The sequence below is a fragment of the Dendrobates tinctorius genome, unplaced genomic scaffold (assembly GCF_039654945.1).
Source record: "Dendrobates tinctorius isolate UK_male_01 unplaced genomic scaffold, ASM3965494v1 ptg000103l, whole genome shotgun sequence".
NCBI classification, from domain to species: domain Eukaryota; kingdom Metazoa; phylum Chordata; class Amphibia; order Anura; family Dendrobatidae; genus Dendrobates; species Dendrobates tinctorius.
The window spans coordinates 42,700,486-42,715,595 of record NW_027361771.1 but is presented as its reverse complement, the minus strand read 5'-3'; the positions used below and the strand labels follow the sequence as shown (position 1 = coordinate 42,715,595).

The 15,110-nt window shown below is 44.7% G+C and overlaps 2 protein-coding genes across 7 annotated transcripts in view; one reads left to right on the top strand and one right to left on the bottom strand.

Moving 5' to 3' along the window:
• ERCC1 (ERCC excision repair 1, endonuclease non-catalytic subunit) overlaps positions 1 to 4,731 on the top strand; it is a 32,857-nt gene extending 28,126 nt beyond the window's left edge. For all 6 annotated transcript variants that reach the window (XM_073588299.1, XM_073588297.1, XM_073588295.1 and 3 more), the window contains 2 exons: positions 2,898 to 2,966; positions 4,512 to 4,731. In XM_073588299.1, the coding sequence (XP_073444400.1) occupies positions 2,898 to 2,966; positions 4,512 to 4,565 (123 nt within the window). In that variant the 3' untranslated portion in view covers positions 4,566 to 4,731. The remainder of the gene's footprint in view (positions 1 to 2,897; positions 2,967 to 4,511) is intronic.
• CLDND1 (claudin domain containing 1) lies at positions 4,652 to 13,446 on the bottom strand. Its single transcript, XM_073588302.1, has 5 exons — positions 13,277 to 13,446; positions 12,471 to 12,782; positions 8,979 to 9,086; positions 8,464 to 8,601; positions 4,652 to 8,379 (listed from the first exon to the last, which is right to left on the bottom strand). The coding sequence occupies exons 2-5, from the start codon at positions 12,739 to 12,741 to the stop codon at positions 8,159 to 8,161; spliced, it is 738 nt and encodes a 245-aa protein (XP_073444403.1). The 5' UTR covers positions 12,742 to 12,782; positions 13,277 to 13,446; the 3' UTR covers positions 4,652 to 8,158.
• Between the last annotated feature and the right edge of the window lie 1,664 nt (positions 13,447 to 15,110).

The window sequence follows — 15,110 nt, the reverse complement described above, 5'->3', positions numbered from 1 at the left end:
GACCACTTTATTTTGCAGAGGGCACAGGCGCAGTGAATCACAGTAGGCTTAGAGGGGCAGAAAGAAGTCTCTGTAGGGTTGGGCATAAGTCAAGCCTTGGGAATATTGCTGTGGAGGAGAGACCAAGAGAGAGCAGAACCTAAATGATGCCAGCGATGACCAGCAGAATTAAACTGTGGATGGCTGTGTCCCGTGTGCTGAGAGCGCAGGATATGGCGTATAATATGCAGGACAGCTAGCTGCAGAGGCTCAGAAGCAGATGCAGCATCAGCTTGTGTCACCGCACGTCCGTGTGGTATTCCGGCCGGTAAAAAGAGAAAAAGTAGGGCTTCCTATTGGCTGACAGTGTGAACAGCCAGGAAGATTTGCCAGCTGGTGAAAACGAAAGTCCCCCTCCGGGGGCGTGAACAGCCAGGAAAGGGAAGATCTGTGATAGGAGTGAAAAAGCGCACCGCACAAGCGCTAACTGTGGTGCGGGGGGGCGTGGCCAGACTGAGCAAGAAGAGGAGAAAGCAAAAAGACCTCCTATTGGTTAGAAAGAGCGTGCTATTCAAACACGCGACTGACTGGCCACATAGAAAGCCCGGAATTGGTGTGGCCAGCAAAAGGAGGGGGTGTGCTCTCAAGCAGTGACTGGCCAGGGGAGAAATGGCACCGGCGGTGTTGGCTTCTCCCCTTTAATAACGCCGCCCTGTCCCGTGTGAGATAAAGGGCCTGTGTTCCTGGGGATGACGCTTGCAGCTGCGGAGGGAAAGGAGGGAGAGACACCTGTGCGGTGAGTCCCGTTCCCTCTGCAGCGATAAGGATAACTTCAGCTCTTGGGTGGGCGAGGGTCGCTGGAAACAGGACATCTTCCCGCACCGTCTCCAGACGGTGCAGAAGACTGCATCAACACCTTACAAGAAAGTGGAAGGACACAGCTGGTGACCACAGTCTTCCTCCCAGCCCTCTGAGGAGAGGGGTGGGGAAAAGGCAAGGATCGGCCACCGGGAATCACCCCTGAAGATGTTGTGGGTGACATCACACTGCTCTTTCGGCCGCCTAAATACGGGAAAATTGGGTGAGAAATTACACCCTGTTACCCTAAGAAAAAAGAACCTGAAAAAACAAAAAAACATTAATAAAAACACAACAGGAAAACTGAAAAGGAAAAACTGCCGATCTGGTGTTAGATCCAAGTCCGCTTCCTACTGACACTAAGCTTAAACTGAGGTGCTTTGCGCCAGTCGGTGGGTGTATACTAGGGTGACCGCAAAAAATCGATGTCGGAATTTTGTCCGTCTGGACCCCACAAAACGATTCCACTTTCCAGATATTGAGATAGCCAAAATTTGAGCTCGATCAAACGACGTTAACCCGTGCCGCTCGTCGCTCAAAGTTTGAAAAAATCCAAATTGAGGTATTTTAAGATTTAGGCATTTTGCATAGTCTGTTAGACTATAAAGAATGTGACAACGACATTACAGAAATAGCCCTGACCAAATTTTCGAACCATTTGTGGTATTTGATTGCAGAGTTGGTGGGATTATCGTTTTTTGATCCCACCATTACAGACAATGAAAAGTTGTTAATGGCTAATAAATTGCTCAGTAGCACAGATGAACCATCAGAGCACGCTAGGGTTGTAAATCCAAAAGTTAGGAAAGAAAAATTAAAAGAGGTAGGAAGTAACCGACTTTAACGACCTTCTGACAAAAGATGAAGAACAAAAGCAATATGTCCTGCAAGTTGTAAGCAAATGCCGAGCATTATATGCTGACGTTTCAAAAACTACTTTAACAAAAGCTCTAGAATAGATTAGATAACTATGTAAAATTATCAACTCATGTAGGTTAGCGTGCTCTGATGGTTCATCTGTGCTGCTGAGCAATTTATTAGCCATTAACAACTTTTCATTGTCTGTAATGGTGGGATCAAAAAACGATAATCCCACCAACTCTGCATTCAAATACCACAAATGGTTCGAAAATTTGGTCATGGCTATTTCTGCAATGTTGTTGTCACATTCTTTATAGTCTAACAGACTATGCAAAATACCTAAATCTTAAAATACCTCAATTTGGATTTTTTTCAAACTTTGAGCGACGAGCGGCACGGGTTAACGTCGTTTGATCGAGCTCAAATTTTGGCTATCTCAATATCTGGAAAGGGGAATAGTTTTGTGGGGTCCAGACGAACAAGATTCTGACATTTTTTCCCCCCCATATGAGATCCGGTCACCCTAGTGTATACTGTTGAGGAGGAGCTATTTTCCTTTTTTGCAAAGTGTCAGCCTCCTAGCGACAGCAGCATACACCCCATGGTTACCTGTGCCCCCCAATAAAGCGATAAAGATACACATTTTTTATGCATTTTCCCCTATTAGAATAGGTAAACAAGGCTGCAATAATAAAGCTGGATAGATTGATGTGCTGCAGATTGTGAAATTGCTTAAAACCTGCAACGAAAACAAAAGGCAGTGTGTGCATGAGATTTTAGAAATACGCACTTTGCTGGGACAGTAAAATCCTGCGTTTTTCATGGCAAAAATGGGACATACCCTAAGGATGTATACTTTCAACCCTGATGGAGTTTCTTGTGGGTACTTTTACTGGCCTGTTTGATAAGCAGCAGGTCCAAGCCCTGGAACCCCCACCATTCATTAAAATGGGTAAGTTGGGCTAAACTGTGGCAATAGCTACAGCCTCATAGATGGTATAGCTCCTAGTAGAAGAGTTTAGTCCGTTCATATTGATGGATCCAACCCTTATTGAAACGTCAGTGCTGTAGTGCTAAAAAAAACCCCAACCTGTGCTGGACTGTTATTATGGAGCATGTTTAAGGGCAGTAACTGGTTAAATCTGCCAATTCCCCATTTCCACTATGTATGCATTACTTAATGAACATTTGCCCTACAGACTCTCGCTAATCTTGCCAATGCATCTCGAGAAGATCTCTCTTTTTGTCCAGGTCTTGGACCCCAAAAAGTAAGTGTGATGTTAAATCTTAAATATGGGATAACAGAGACCTTTTGCATGGAGCTATTCTATATTTATGACTAAAAAAAGTGCTCACCTTGTTCATGTAGACAAATATATCCAGCCTGTATTTTCATTTTGACACCTCCTTTCTTTAGGTCAGCTGCATGATCACGTAGGGCAGGGATGGGGAATCTTCTTTCTACCAAGGGCCATTAGGGTACTTATACCATCCTTTGTGGGCAGAGTTAGTGCGCAACTTGTACGGACCCCAAAGTATGTCCTGATGCTTGCACTGACTGTGCTCCACAGTGAATACTGACTGTGTTGTCACAGAGCAAGAAGAAATTAACTGGCCATCAAAACAAAGCTGCAGGCCAAAGTATGGTACCTTAGTTTCCAGTAATCTGCCCGGGGGGGGCGCTGAGGTTCCCCAACCCTGACATAGGGGGTCCTATGTTTACAGACCTTCCTTTTAACCAGCGCAGAGTAACATGTAGAAATTCTCACTTAATATGTCCATATATACCATTAAATTTCCCATTACCGTGCATTGCACAGTAAAATGTCAGTTAAAGGGAACCTGTCACGTGCAAAACACAACCTGACGGTGGTCAGCCCTCATAGCAAGTGAGGTATTGTGCTACATACAGGTGATCTGATCATTGCCTGTATGTAGCAGAGCCGATCAGGTTATGGCAGCTTCTAGTCTCACATGGAGACTATTGAAGCATGCCAAAAGTGAAAAAAAAAAAAAGTTTTTAAAAATAAAGTTCAAATTTCATCCCATTCAAAATAAAATAAAAAAATCAAACACACATTTGGTATCACCGTGTTTAGAATCACGCGATCTATCAATAATAATAAAAAAGATTAACTTGATCGCTAAACGGCATAGCGAGAAAAAAACAAAGTAAAAACGCCAACATTTTTGGTCGCTTTGACATTGCATTAAAATGCAATAACGGGCGATCAAAAGATTGTAGCTATACCAAAATGGTATCAATAAAAACAATGGCTCGGTGCGCAAAAAATAAGCCCTCACCCAACTAATGATCATGAAAAATGGAGATGCTACATGGGTATCAGAATATGGCACAATTTTTTTTTTTTTTAAACAAAGTTTGGAATTTTTTTTCACCACTTAGATAAAAGAGAACCTAGACATGTTTGGTGTCTATGAACTTGTAATGACCTGGAGAATCATAATGGCAGGTCAGTTGTAGCATTTAGTGAACCTAGTAAAAAAGCAAAACAAAAACCAAGTGTGGGATTGCACTTTTTTTTTTTGCAATTTCACCGCACTTGAAAACAGGGAAAAACCAATGGTGTAGTTCAAAAGTACAACTGATTTTGCAAAAAAACAAACCCTCACATGGCCATTTTGACCAAAAAATAAAAAAAGCTATGGCTCTGGGAAAAAGGAGAGCAAAAAATACCGCTTTTTCATTTGGCCGATTCCCTTTAAGGGCAACTCCTGCCTGAACAACTGATTTAAACTGAAGGTTTAATTTTCTCTTGTAACCTCCATTCCTATTTTCTTTTCCCTTGTAGGCTAAAAGACTGTTTGATGCTCTACATGAACCATTCCTAAAAGCTAAAAAGTAACTTCAAGTGAGCCTTGACGTGAAGGATGAACATTACAGTGTATGCAGTCAGTCATTTCTTACAGATACGCACAGAACAAAGACTCATTAGTTTTTCAGATTGTTTTATTGTGTACCAAATATAAATGGGATATGGTTTGTATAATAAATGTTCTATTACTTCTGAATCCTAAAGGAGTTTTAATCACAGTAGTTCGGAGTGTTTAGACAGGAAACTGAGAACACTGCCGGTACAGCCATTAACACAGTCAGGCACAATCATCTATATACACACACAAATCTACTTAACAGCTTGGTACTAACACAAGTCCACAGATTGACGTCGGAGTCCCACGTAAGAGCCCCCTCCTGACCATTATTATGCTCTTTCAGGGTATTGCTAGATGAGACATACAGAGTTTGGGCACAAGAGGATGATGTTACCAGACCTGGGCCTTCCTAGTGCCAAAAATCAAGGCACTGTACTAGTGGTATTGCTGCAGCGCTGTTTCCTTCATGGTTATAAATGCTTTGTTGTTTTTTGTTATTGCAACTGCTGTAAAATTGCACATTACGTGGCATCATTAGGTCCTCTGTAACTACACTGTATTCCTCCAGCAAATATATAGACTATGTTCAGCATTAGCTGATTTTCATGTGACTTGTAGATTATGCTATCACATACCACTTTGAGGATTAAAGAACCAAAAATTATGAAGGAATCATTAAGCTTGTGTAGCACAATCCCGAAGTTATTTGGATACTTGGGCAATGGATTTTTATTGTCTTTTTAGTGCTTATTAAATATAAAAACCAAGCACCTATATGACTCCGGCTGTTTGGTATCTGCTGCTCATATGGGGACCTATGTCTCCATGGTAACAGACTACAAACAAATCTTATATAGTCTGATGCTGGAGCCGTAGTTCCTCTGTCTGCCCTCAGCTTATTGTATAAGTAAAGAGGTAGGGGGCAAAAGAGAAGGTGTTATTTGTAGTCTGTTAAGGAGGCATGGAATTGTGGAGGAGCTGTCAACACAAAACATGAAAGATGCACTTAGCTCTCTTCCCTTAAGGCAAGTCATATTTATCAATATTTTTATAGTGACTGCCAACGCAAGCAAAAGGCATATATAACCAGGGCTGTGGAGTCGGAGTCGTGGAGTCGGAGTCGGTGCTCATTTTGGTGGAGTTGGAGTCGGTATAAAATGGACCGACTCCGACTCCTAAAATATATAATAAATTGGGTACAGTAATTCAATGCAGGATGTGCTGAATATTTTTTCATAGGAATTTGGGAAAGTTATGAAATGTCCTATAAATGACTGTTCTATTCCTGATCTAAGGCTACATTCACACACAGCGTTTTTCCTGTGTTTTTTGAGGATACGTTTTTCAGCTGCAAAAGCTGATCATCTTTTTAAAAAACCACATCACCTGAACGGTTTTTGAGCTCATAGAAAATGTTTTCAATAGCAAAAGCAGATTAGAAATCTGCTCTATCTATCCATTTATCCATATCTGTCTATCCATATCGTATCTGTACCAAAAAGAATGAAAACCGGGTAGTACACCAATATATATTCTGTTCTATCTAAATATCTTGATTATGGGATCATAAAAATGATTAAATGTCTGAGGTTCACATTGTACTACAATAAATTTTTCACTTAAATATAAGCAATATGTGTGGGAGTCGGAGTCGTGGAGTCGGTGTAAGAGAAATTGAGGAGTCGGAGTTGCAGGTTTGGCTTACCGACTCCACAGCCCTGTATATAACAGAAGGTAACGATGATATTAGAAATAGGACCTATACAAAACATATACTTCACTGCAACATTGCCCCTAGTGGTCAAACTAAGAAGTTGTAGATCTACAAGCACATACTTTAAAGTATAGCAATGACATGTCTTTCCAGTCCCATCCCGAGTGATATCCAATAATTTACAGAGTAGTTGCTTCTAGTTGTTATGTAGCGGTAAGTAGCTTAATGTGCACAATGGTGGGCATCTACACATTATGTGCTCCTGTGAATGACTGCAGTACAACACTGTCCAGAAATCACACCATTCTTATCCATTTACTGCTATGGCATATCAGCCAAGAGTGCTGATATTGGGGGGGGACAGGGGTGTGCAATCCTTTTAATTGTGACCAGATATAGCATAAGGTAAGCAGTTAAAAACATAGCTGCAGCTTTCCGGCTGTCCAAGCTAATCACAAGGATATACAATAAAGAAAACATAAAACACACACGACCATACACAAATAAGTTAAAACAGCCATTAAAAAACCTTCATATTAAAAGTCTGTCGTGGGAGCAAGGGTAATAGCTAACATATCGATAGTCAGGATCATTATTACCCGACATAAGAGCATTTCCACCTTAAATAAAAAAAATCTCCAACCCCTAAAAATCCCTGAGTTGGGTAATTTCTTCTTTTTTTTGTGAGGAGCTGTATGGCAAACAACATGGCACCTGCAGTAATAATGGCTCCCATACTAAAGTGGTCAATGTTCAGTACACCCCAGCGATCTTGCTCATCTCAGAGATAGCTGGTGTCCTGCATGTTTGCCAGGCTATGCAGCTGGAAAGGTCTTTCGACAAGTCAGAATGCACTAGTGTGTCCATCTCTATCCAGGCAATACATTATGCTGGATAGCTGTACGCTCATTAGGTAGACCACTGTCTCACCAGACCACCCCATACACATGCATGTTTGACACCCCACCCCTGGCCATGGCTCACATGCATGGAGAACGGAAAGATTTGCCACTTAGTACCAAAACAGCAGATCCTTCTCCTCTTCATCTGTGGGGGCCACAATATATTTTAGCCATGTATATGGCCATTTAAAAAAAAATAAAAATCTCTGTAGTGTGGGGATTAATTTGTCCTGGTCTACCTGATCATATCAGATAGAGCAGTTTTTTCTAAGAAAAAAATGAATATAGTGTGATACCCCCAGGGCAGAGCCTAAAGGGGCGAGGCATTACTCAGATTCAAAGAACAGCAATGATAAGTGATGTACTGCCCTTTCAGGTCCTGCAGTAGGGATATGCATTCATGCTGGACTGTTCCTTTAATTAGAAAGCTAAACTGATATTAAGGGAATTATATATGGTGTACAGTCAGGAAACATAATATATTGGAATTAGCTATGATACATGAAGCATACTGCTGGCTATACAGAGCATATCTTTGGATTGAAGGATTTTTGAACCCTTCCTGAAGTTAAGCAAAGCTATCCATCTTTGTAATGACATAATATGAATTATACATAGGTCATATACTGTGGCTAAAACAGGAAAAAAAAGGTGCAGCTTTCTATGCCATGGCACTGGGAGCAATGCCCTCCCAACTCTAAGCAACCGCTTTTTAGATAACATTACTCTGAATTTGGGAATAGAGGTAAATACTCCTCAAAATACTGGTTACGTAGAACTGTAATAGTTGCATTAAACCCTGGTGCTTCGAGCCGGATCTGGTAAAAAATAAAATGTAAAAAAATAAAAACATCAAAAAAACCTTTCAGATGGACTCTTATGACCTGCATTTGAATCCTGGCACAGCAACACCTGCCAGAGTGAGTAGTCCTTCTCATGGTCTGCTCCATCATGCCACCCGATAAGCCTTCATCAAGGAGTACTCTTTCCGACTGGCACGAGATGCCCAGAGAAACAGCGCTCCAGCCATTATCTGCAGAGGTGAGGAGACGCAAGCCAAGCAGAAGGACCAACCATATTCTCCCCGGACCCCTGATGGAGGGGGCAGACTCTTCTGCAGCATATACACCCCACTGGAGAAACACAGAACCGCTCCCAATGTGCACACACCTGCAAGGCAAAGGCATAGTGGAGAGGAGTGAGAGTGAAGCACCCAGTGATAAGCTTGAGAGTACAGAGAGCGCCATTACCTACCTGCCAGTAGATGCAAGGCCCCAGTTCCCAGAGCTGGGTACAAACTGCGGCATACACAGCCAGCCAGACCGATAATGGCTCCAAAAAATATTAGTCCGAGTGCGACCAGAGGAAGCAAGAACTGGCAGCGCCACAGATCTGAAAAAAATGTATGTGCTGAATTGTATCACACAAGATTTTTATAGCTTTCCTAGTTGGACCTCAACTACCCTACCAAGATCAGCCATTATCGGGGGTGAAGGCACTTACCGTTACTACAAATCTACGATATTCCCAGACAGGAAAACCTGGCACAAATATACAATATAAGCTTTGGTGAAACCTACTAAACTAGTTCTACTCATGGCCAGTATTAACTTTACCGGGCAAATAAGGTCAGGCTCACTGTAGACTCCCAGTGTCAATGACTGCAGTGCCTAGAGTCCTAGTTAATACACTGGCCGACTATATTCTCATGGCTCAGACTCCCTGAAGCATCGGCCAAATGCTCGCTCCCGTTACATGTGGTTACTTACATGTACGTATCAGGTCAATCTCAGTGTTGTGATTTCCGGGCTGAGTGTATTTTTCTAAGAACTGATCCGAGAAAGACAGTGAGACGCATCGCAATTCAGAGGAGACATCTGTTAAATAAAGGAGAATACAAGACGTGTTCACAGTACTGTTCATCAATGTACCGAGACAGAGGTCTAATAGACTATCCTAAAGGATGCTACATTACCCAATGAATGGCCTCCCATGTCCTGAACCATCGTGTGAGCTCTCTAGAGTTATAGTTATCAACCCTAATTAACACTTTAAAGACTGTATACAGTGGCATATAAAAGTTTGGCCACCCTTGGTCAAAACTACTGTTATTGTGAACAGTTAAGAAAGTTGAAGATTAAATGATCTTTAAAAAGCCTAACGTTAAATAAAGCACATTTCCTTTGTGTTTTAGACAAATATATACTCATTTTTTACATTCCAAAAATTGCAAACAGAAAATGGGCCGATGTATAGGTTTGGGCACCCCTGGAGATTTGTGTGCTCAGATAATTTTGACCAAGGTCTCAGACGTTAATTAGCCTGTTAGGGTTAGGGCCGTATTCCTCGCATGTGTGATCCCGGCCTAAAACTCAGAGTCAGAAGTATGCAAAAGAACATCTAAACAAGCCTGATGCATTTCAGAAACAAGTCATGTGGACCAGTGAGGTTAAAGAGAATCTGTCATCCCTCGGGACGTATATGACCTTTTACTATGGACATACAGGTAATAATAATAATTTTATTTCTATAGCGCCGACATATTCCGCAGCACTTTACAGGTAATAGAAATGTTACACTAGTCCTACCTGTATGCCTCATATTAATGGTCTTGTTTCTGGGAAATGTTATATTGTTTCTCTACGTTAATGATTTCTTTCAGGCTCTGGGACGTGCGGTGCCTGGTAGAATTCCCTGCCTGCTGTCTTTATTGTAATACCCCCTCCCATCAGTGTCAGCTATGGCCCCGGAATCCTGCACTTGCGCCCTGTTCTCCCGCAGAAATACATACCTCATCCTACCTTCTGTGTGCACTCTTAAAATTGTTTGGACACAATAATCAAAGGTATATGTGGGGAAAAAGGGCACAGAATTTCAGGAAAAGAACTTCCCGCCAACCATTAAGCATGGGGGTGGATCAATCATGCTTTGTGGTTGTGTTGCAGCCAATGGCACGGGAAACATTTCAAAAGTAGAGGGAAAAATGGATTCAATGAAATTTCAACAAATTCTTGGTGCAAACATAACATCATCTGTAAAAGTTGAAAAGAGGCTGTTTTCTACAAATGGAGAATGATCCTAAACACTTATCAAAATCCACAACAGACTACATCAAAAGGAGCAAGCTGAAGGTTTTACAATGGCCCTCACAGTACTCTGATCTACTTGTAAAAGGGGGTGCCACTAGGTACCAATCATGCAGGGTGCCCAAACTTTTGCATCGGTCCATTTCCTTTTTGTAATTTTTAAAATGTAAAAAAAAATGACAATATTTTTTGTTTTGCCTAAAATACAAAGTAAATGTGTCACCTTTAACTTTAGCCCTTTTACAGAACCTTTTTATCTTCAACTTGCTTAACTGTTCACAGTCACAGTAATTTTGACCAGGGGCACCCAAACTTTTACATGCCACTGTATTAGTGTGCCCTGATTTACAGTGCGCTATGTTGGTGACGTATTTCAGGAGATTCTCTAGCTTTCCATTATTTTGTCCCCTATATAGTGAAGCATTAGTTATTTTGAAAGAATAATGTAGCTGCTGTTGTTTAACTATGACAGTTGATATGCCGACTCCAGTTGTTGGCTATATTGATTCCAATTTTTACCATAATTCCCCTATTGCAGACTACATTTCTAATTATGTCTCTGGCTTTGCAAAGGGGTAAAGGCTCATCACATCACTCTTCCTCCTATCCAACTGCAGCCAGTGATAGATAATTGAGTGTGTCTTTTGTGACGAATATACCCAGCGTCCCCCACGTGATGCACGCTCGGCGGCCCCAGCGGCCCCCCACGTGATGCACGCTCGGCGGCCCCCAGCGGCCCCCCACGTGATGCACGCTCGGCGGCCCCCCACGTGATGCACGCTCGGCGGCCCCAGCGGCCCCCCACGTGATGCACGCTCAGCGGCCCCAGCGGCCCCCCACGTGATGCACGCTCGGCGGCCCCAGCGCCCCCCACGTGATGCACGCTCGGCGGTCCCAGCGCCCCCCCACGTGATGCACGCTCAGCGGTCGCAGCGCCCCCCCCCACGTGATGCACGCTCGGCGGCCCCAGCGGCCCCCCCCACGTGATGCACGCTCGGCGGCCCCAGCGGCCCCCCACGTGATGCACGCTCGGCGGTCCCAGCGCCCCCCACGTGATGCACGCTCGGCGGTCCCAGCGCCCCCCCCACGTGATGCACGCTCAGCGGTCGCAGCGCCCCCCCCACGTGATGCACGCTCGGCGGCCCCAGCGGCCCCCCCACGTGATGCACGCTCGGCGGCCCCAGCGGCCCCCCCACGTGATGCACGCTCGGCGGCCCCAGCGGCCCCCCACGTGATGCACGCTCGGCGGCCCCAGCGGCCCCCCCACGTGATGCACGCTCGGCGGCCCCAGCGGCCCCCCACGTGATGCACGCTCGGCGGTCGCAGCGCCCCCCCCCCACGTGATGCACGCTCGGCAGTCGCAGCGTCCCCCACGTGATGCACGCTCGGCAGTCGCAGCGTCCCCCACGTGATGCACGCTCGGCAGTCGCAGCGTCCCCCACGTGAGGTATGCTCAGAAGTTTCAAGTGTAATGCAGCTTCTGTCTCCTGCAGTTGATAAGTTTCTCCCTGCATGCCCTTAGCTGTGTGAATTCTCTCAGAGAAACACAGTGGCAATATTTTCTGCATACACAGAACAGGTATGGACAGGCTTTGTTAGAAAGGAACTGTTATCACTCTGCGCTATGGATTTTATGAACTCACTTATATTACTGCTCTCTTACATTATATCTTCAGCTCCATGGGAAAACATAGTGGGACAGATAGGGCAAAATTGGATGAAGATGGGAAGGTCCTGCGAGCTGCCAGAAGGGATATAATAGGTGATGCTGTCACCCTAAAGATCAAAGCAAGTCAGAGAGGAACCGGTCTACATACCAGAGCAGGTAATGGACTATTAGTCACACCGTGATCCCATGACATATCTGCTCATAACAGAGGGAAAAAGTATCAATGCAACTGACCTGGGATGCAACACTATGATTTCTCTTCCCTGCAGTAGTGAGCGTTGCTTATAGGAGCATGTGCTATTATAAACACTCATCCTACAAATATAAGATCATTCCTTTATCTGAACTAAGAATTCCGTTATTTTTATTACAGTCTGAGCCTACAAGAATGTTATTAGCTGGGAAGCCCCGGCATAGGATGAATGACATGATCTCTTCCAGTTAAGGAACCCTCCCTATCTCCAATGAGTACCCGGGCTCGGGAGGCCGTCCCTGAGAATACTCACCCTCGCTGTGCTGCTGGGAGATGGTGATGCACTGCTGCCATAGCCCCAGGCTCCCGTTGCAGTGGTACAGAGCGTCGGTGTACGCCTTCTCATTGGCCCTTTCTAACTCAGTTAAGAATTCGTTTGCCGCCGTTTCACTGACATTGTCGAGGGCAGGGGAAGTGAAATAATGGTACCAGGAAACCGTGCCCACTGCTGCAGACAGGTAAATCACTGACAGGAGAGATAAGACACTGCCAATCACCAAAGCTGTGGCAAAGCGGTTATCCATGGTGTTCTGCGGCCTCCTGGTCAGCGCGCTGGGGGGAACATCTGTCAGATCAAGAGGGGAAAGCGTTACTGTACAGAAAGCGGAATCTGTGCCTCCAGCAGGTGGCGTCATCTCCCCACAACCTCTATTACTACTACCAAGATCTCATGAATGTAGCGGTGGGCTACCGCGCACATTGTCTATGAGACCCCCGCCCCAGACACAGATGACCTGCAACACCCCATAACAATGACTGGGGCAGCAGTGACCATCGCTCCATTCACAGAGGCCTCCAGGGCTTGTGTTGGTGGGGGTCTCAGACATCAGAGACTTATTCCCCATCCTCAGCATAGGGGATATCGTACAATTCTCTTTAAGAGTCCAGGTCATAAGGGAAACTGTAACACGACCCCAACAAGTACTAAAAGTGAGCCATCTGTCCTATGATTGGAGAACACGTGACTTACTAAGACGAGTGTTTACAACAATGCTGGGACTTGTAGTTCCCCAGACTATACTCGCGCCCTGTAATATCTGGACATAAGCGCTCACATACCATGAAGACGGGTACATAGCTCGTTACTCCGAGTAACTTAGACACAGCAGCCTCTGCTTCACCATCACAATCAGCTTCGCCGTTTGGCTTCTTCCGGGTCACCTGGTGCAATGCATTTTGGGAAGGATAGTTCTGCCTATGACTACGCAGGCGCAATCATCCCAAGGGCCCTGCTGAGTAATTACAAGTGAGAACACACCGCCACCTGCTGGTTAGAGACGGAAGTGCTAGGACGGTCGCTGCTTGTTCACACATCATGCATGGATCTGTCAGCTGATCTGTCAGCTGATGGTTCGTGGCGTGCTCGGTGTTAGGAATGATGGAGGCGGGAAAAGTGTGTTTAGCAGAGCTCGCAGCCATCTTGTGTGACTTATTCGCCCAGTTTCTTTTTTCTGTTTTTTTTTTGACAACCAAAATGTAAAATGACAATAATAATATCCAATGCAGTGAGGTTAGCGGATGCGAGCAAGCCTAAAAGAAAGCTGCTACAAAAGTCATAAAACAGGCCCGAAAATGGACATCAAAGTGGGCATTAAAGGGTTAAGTGACTTTGGCCCGCTGATCTCACTCCAACATTACACAGATAGAGACCAGCTTCATATTCCGGTCACCCCAGCCTGGCCCAAATGTGTTCTCACGTTCTATTCCACTTTTTTGTCCAGCAGTATAATGAAAAAACATAGTTTGCCATGTTTTTTTTATGGTGTTCACTAAAGGGGTTAACTAGAAGAACAGTTTCATAGATCGAACCATTTTGGACTCAACGATACCTAATCTGTGTACTTTTTTTGTTTATTTCTTTACATAAAAATTTGTATTTATTGGTATAATTTTTTTTATTATTTTGGGATTTTTTTCTATTTTTTTTTGCTTTTTTAAAAACTTTTTTTACTTAATCCCTCTATGGAACAACCAGGGATCACCATTACAAGGATGACGTCATGGGGGCGCGAATCTGAAGAGAGCTAGCTCCTAAATGTTTCAGTCGGTCTCATGTAAGGGTGTTAAACAGCCATAGGCTAGCATCGCTGGCACCGTACCAGGGTGTCACAGCAGGAGCTCGGCCACAAGCAGCGCCGAGCTCCTGCTGTGATGTGGCCGGAGGTGCTGATATTTCAACACTTCTTGCGTGATCATGCTGTGATCGGTCAGCGATCCCAGCCCTCTGAGTCTGGGATCCTCGCACCTCTTCCCATGCCTCTCAGTTTTCAGGGATCACTGTATGCACTGAACTGAGCTTTAAATGGGTGAAGGACTTAGCACGTGTAAGATGGGGCCAGGACGGTAGGCGTAGATGAGGACACCGGGGCTCTGGTGTCCTGGCCTCCTCCCACAGGAAAATTTCCAACTTCTTCCGGCGTACCTGTTTGGGGTGCTGGTCCATGAACAGGGATTCCACTGCGGTGCGACCCAGCTCCTGCACACTTGGTTTCAGTGCTTAAGGTTGAAATAACGGACACAGATACCGGCTCAGAAGTGAATTCAACGATTTTATTGTTCTTTTCAACAGTCCCGGACACATCATTCCTCCTGCACTTTCCCTTTCTTACTTTCTGCATCCTCACGCCCATTACAGAGTAGTAGCACCCTTGGCGGCACCGCAGCATCACTCCTGTAGGACCTCAAGGCATAGGGGATCCCATTCATCTGCTTTGCCCCAGACTTGCAAGCTTCAGCCCTATTAAAGCTCTGCCACATGGTGAACACTCTGCTCCCTGCACGACTTTTGGACCACTTCTTCCTTTCCGTTCCTGCTGCTGTCATAAACTGCAATTTCCCCGGGTGCTCCGGTCTTATCCAGCACCCGTCTGACTGTGCCCGTGCTTTTCTTCTT

Coding starts and splice junctions, on each gene's coding strand:
- CLDND1 (XM_073588302.1), bottom strand. CDS start 12,741: ATGGATAACCGCTTTGCCACAGCTTTGGTGATTGGCAGTGTCTTATCT. Junction 8,602..8,978: donor GATTGACCTGATACGTACAT/GTAAGTAACCAC, acceptor CATTTTTTTCAG/ATCTGTGGCGCTGCCAGTTC. Junction 8,380..8,463: donor GGCCTTGCATCTACTGGCAG/GTAGGTAATGGC, acceptor TTTGCCTTGCAG/GTGTGTGCACATTGGGAGCG.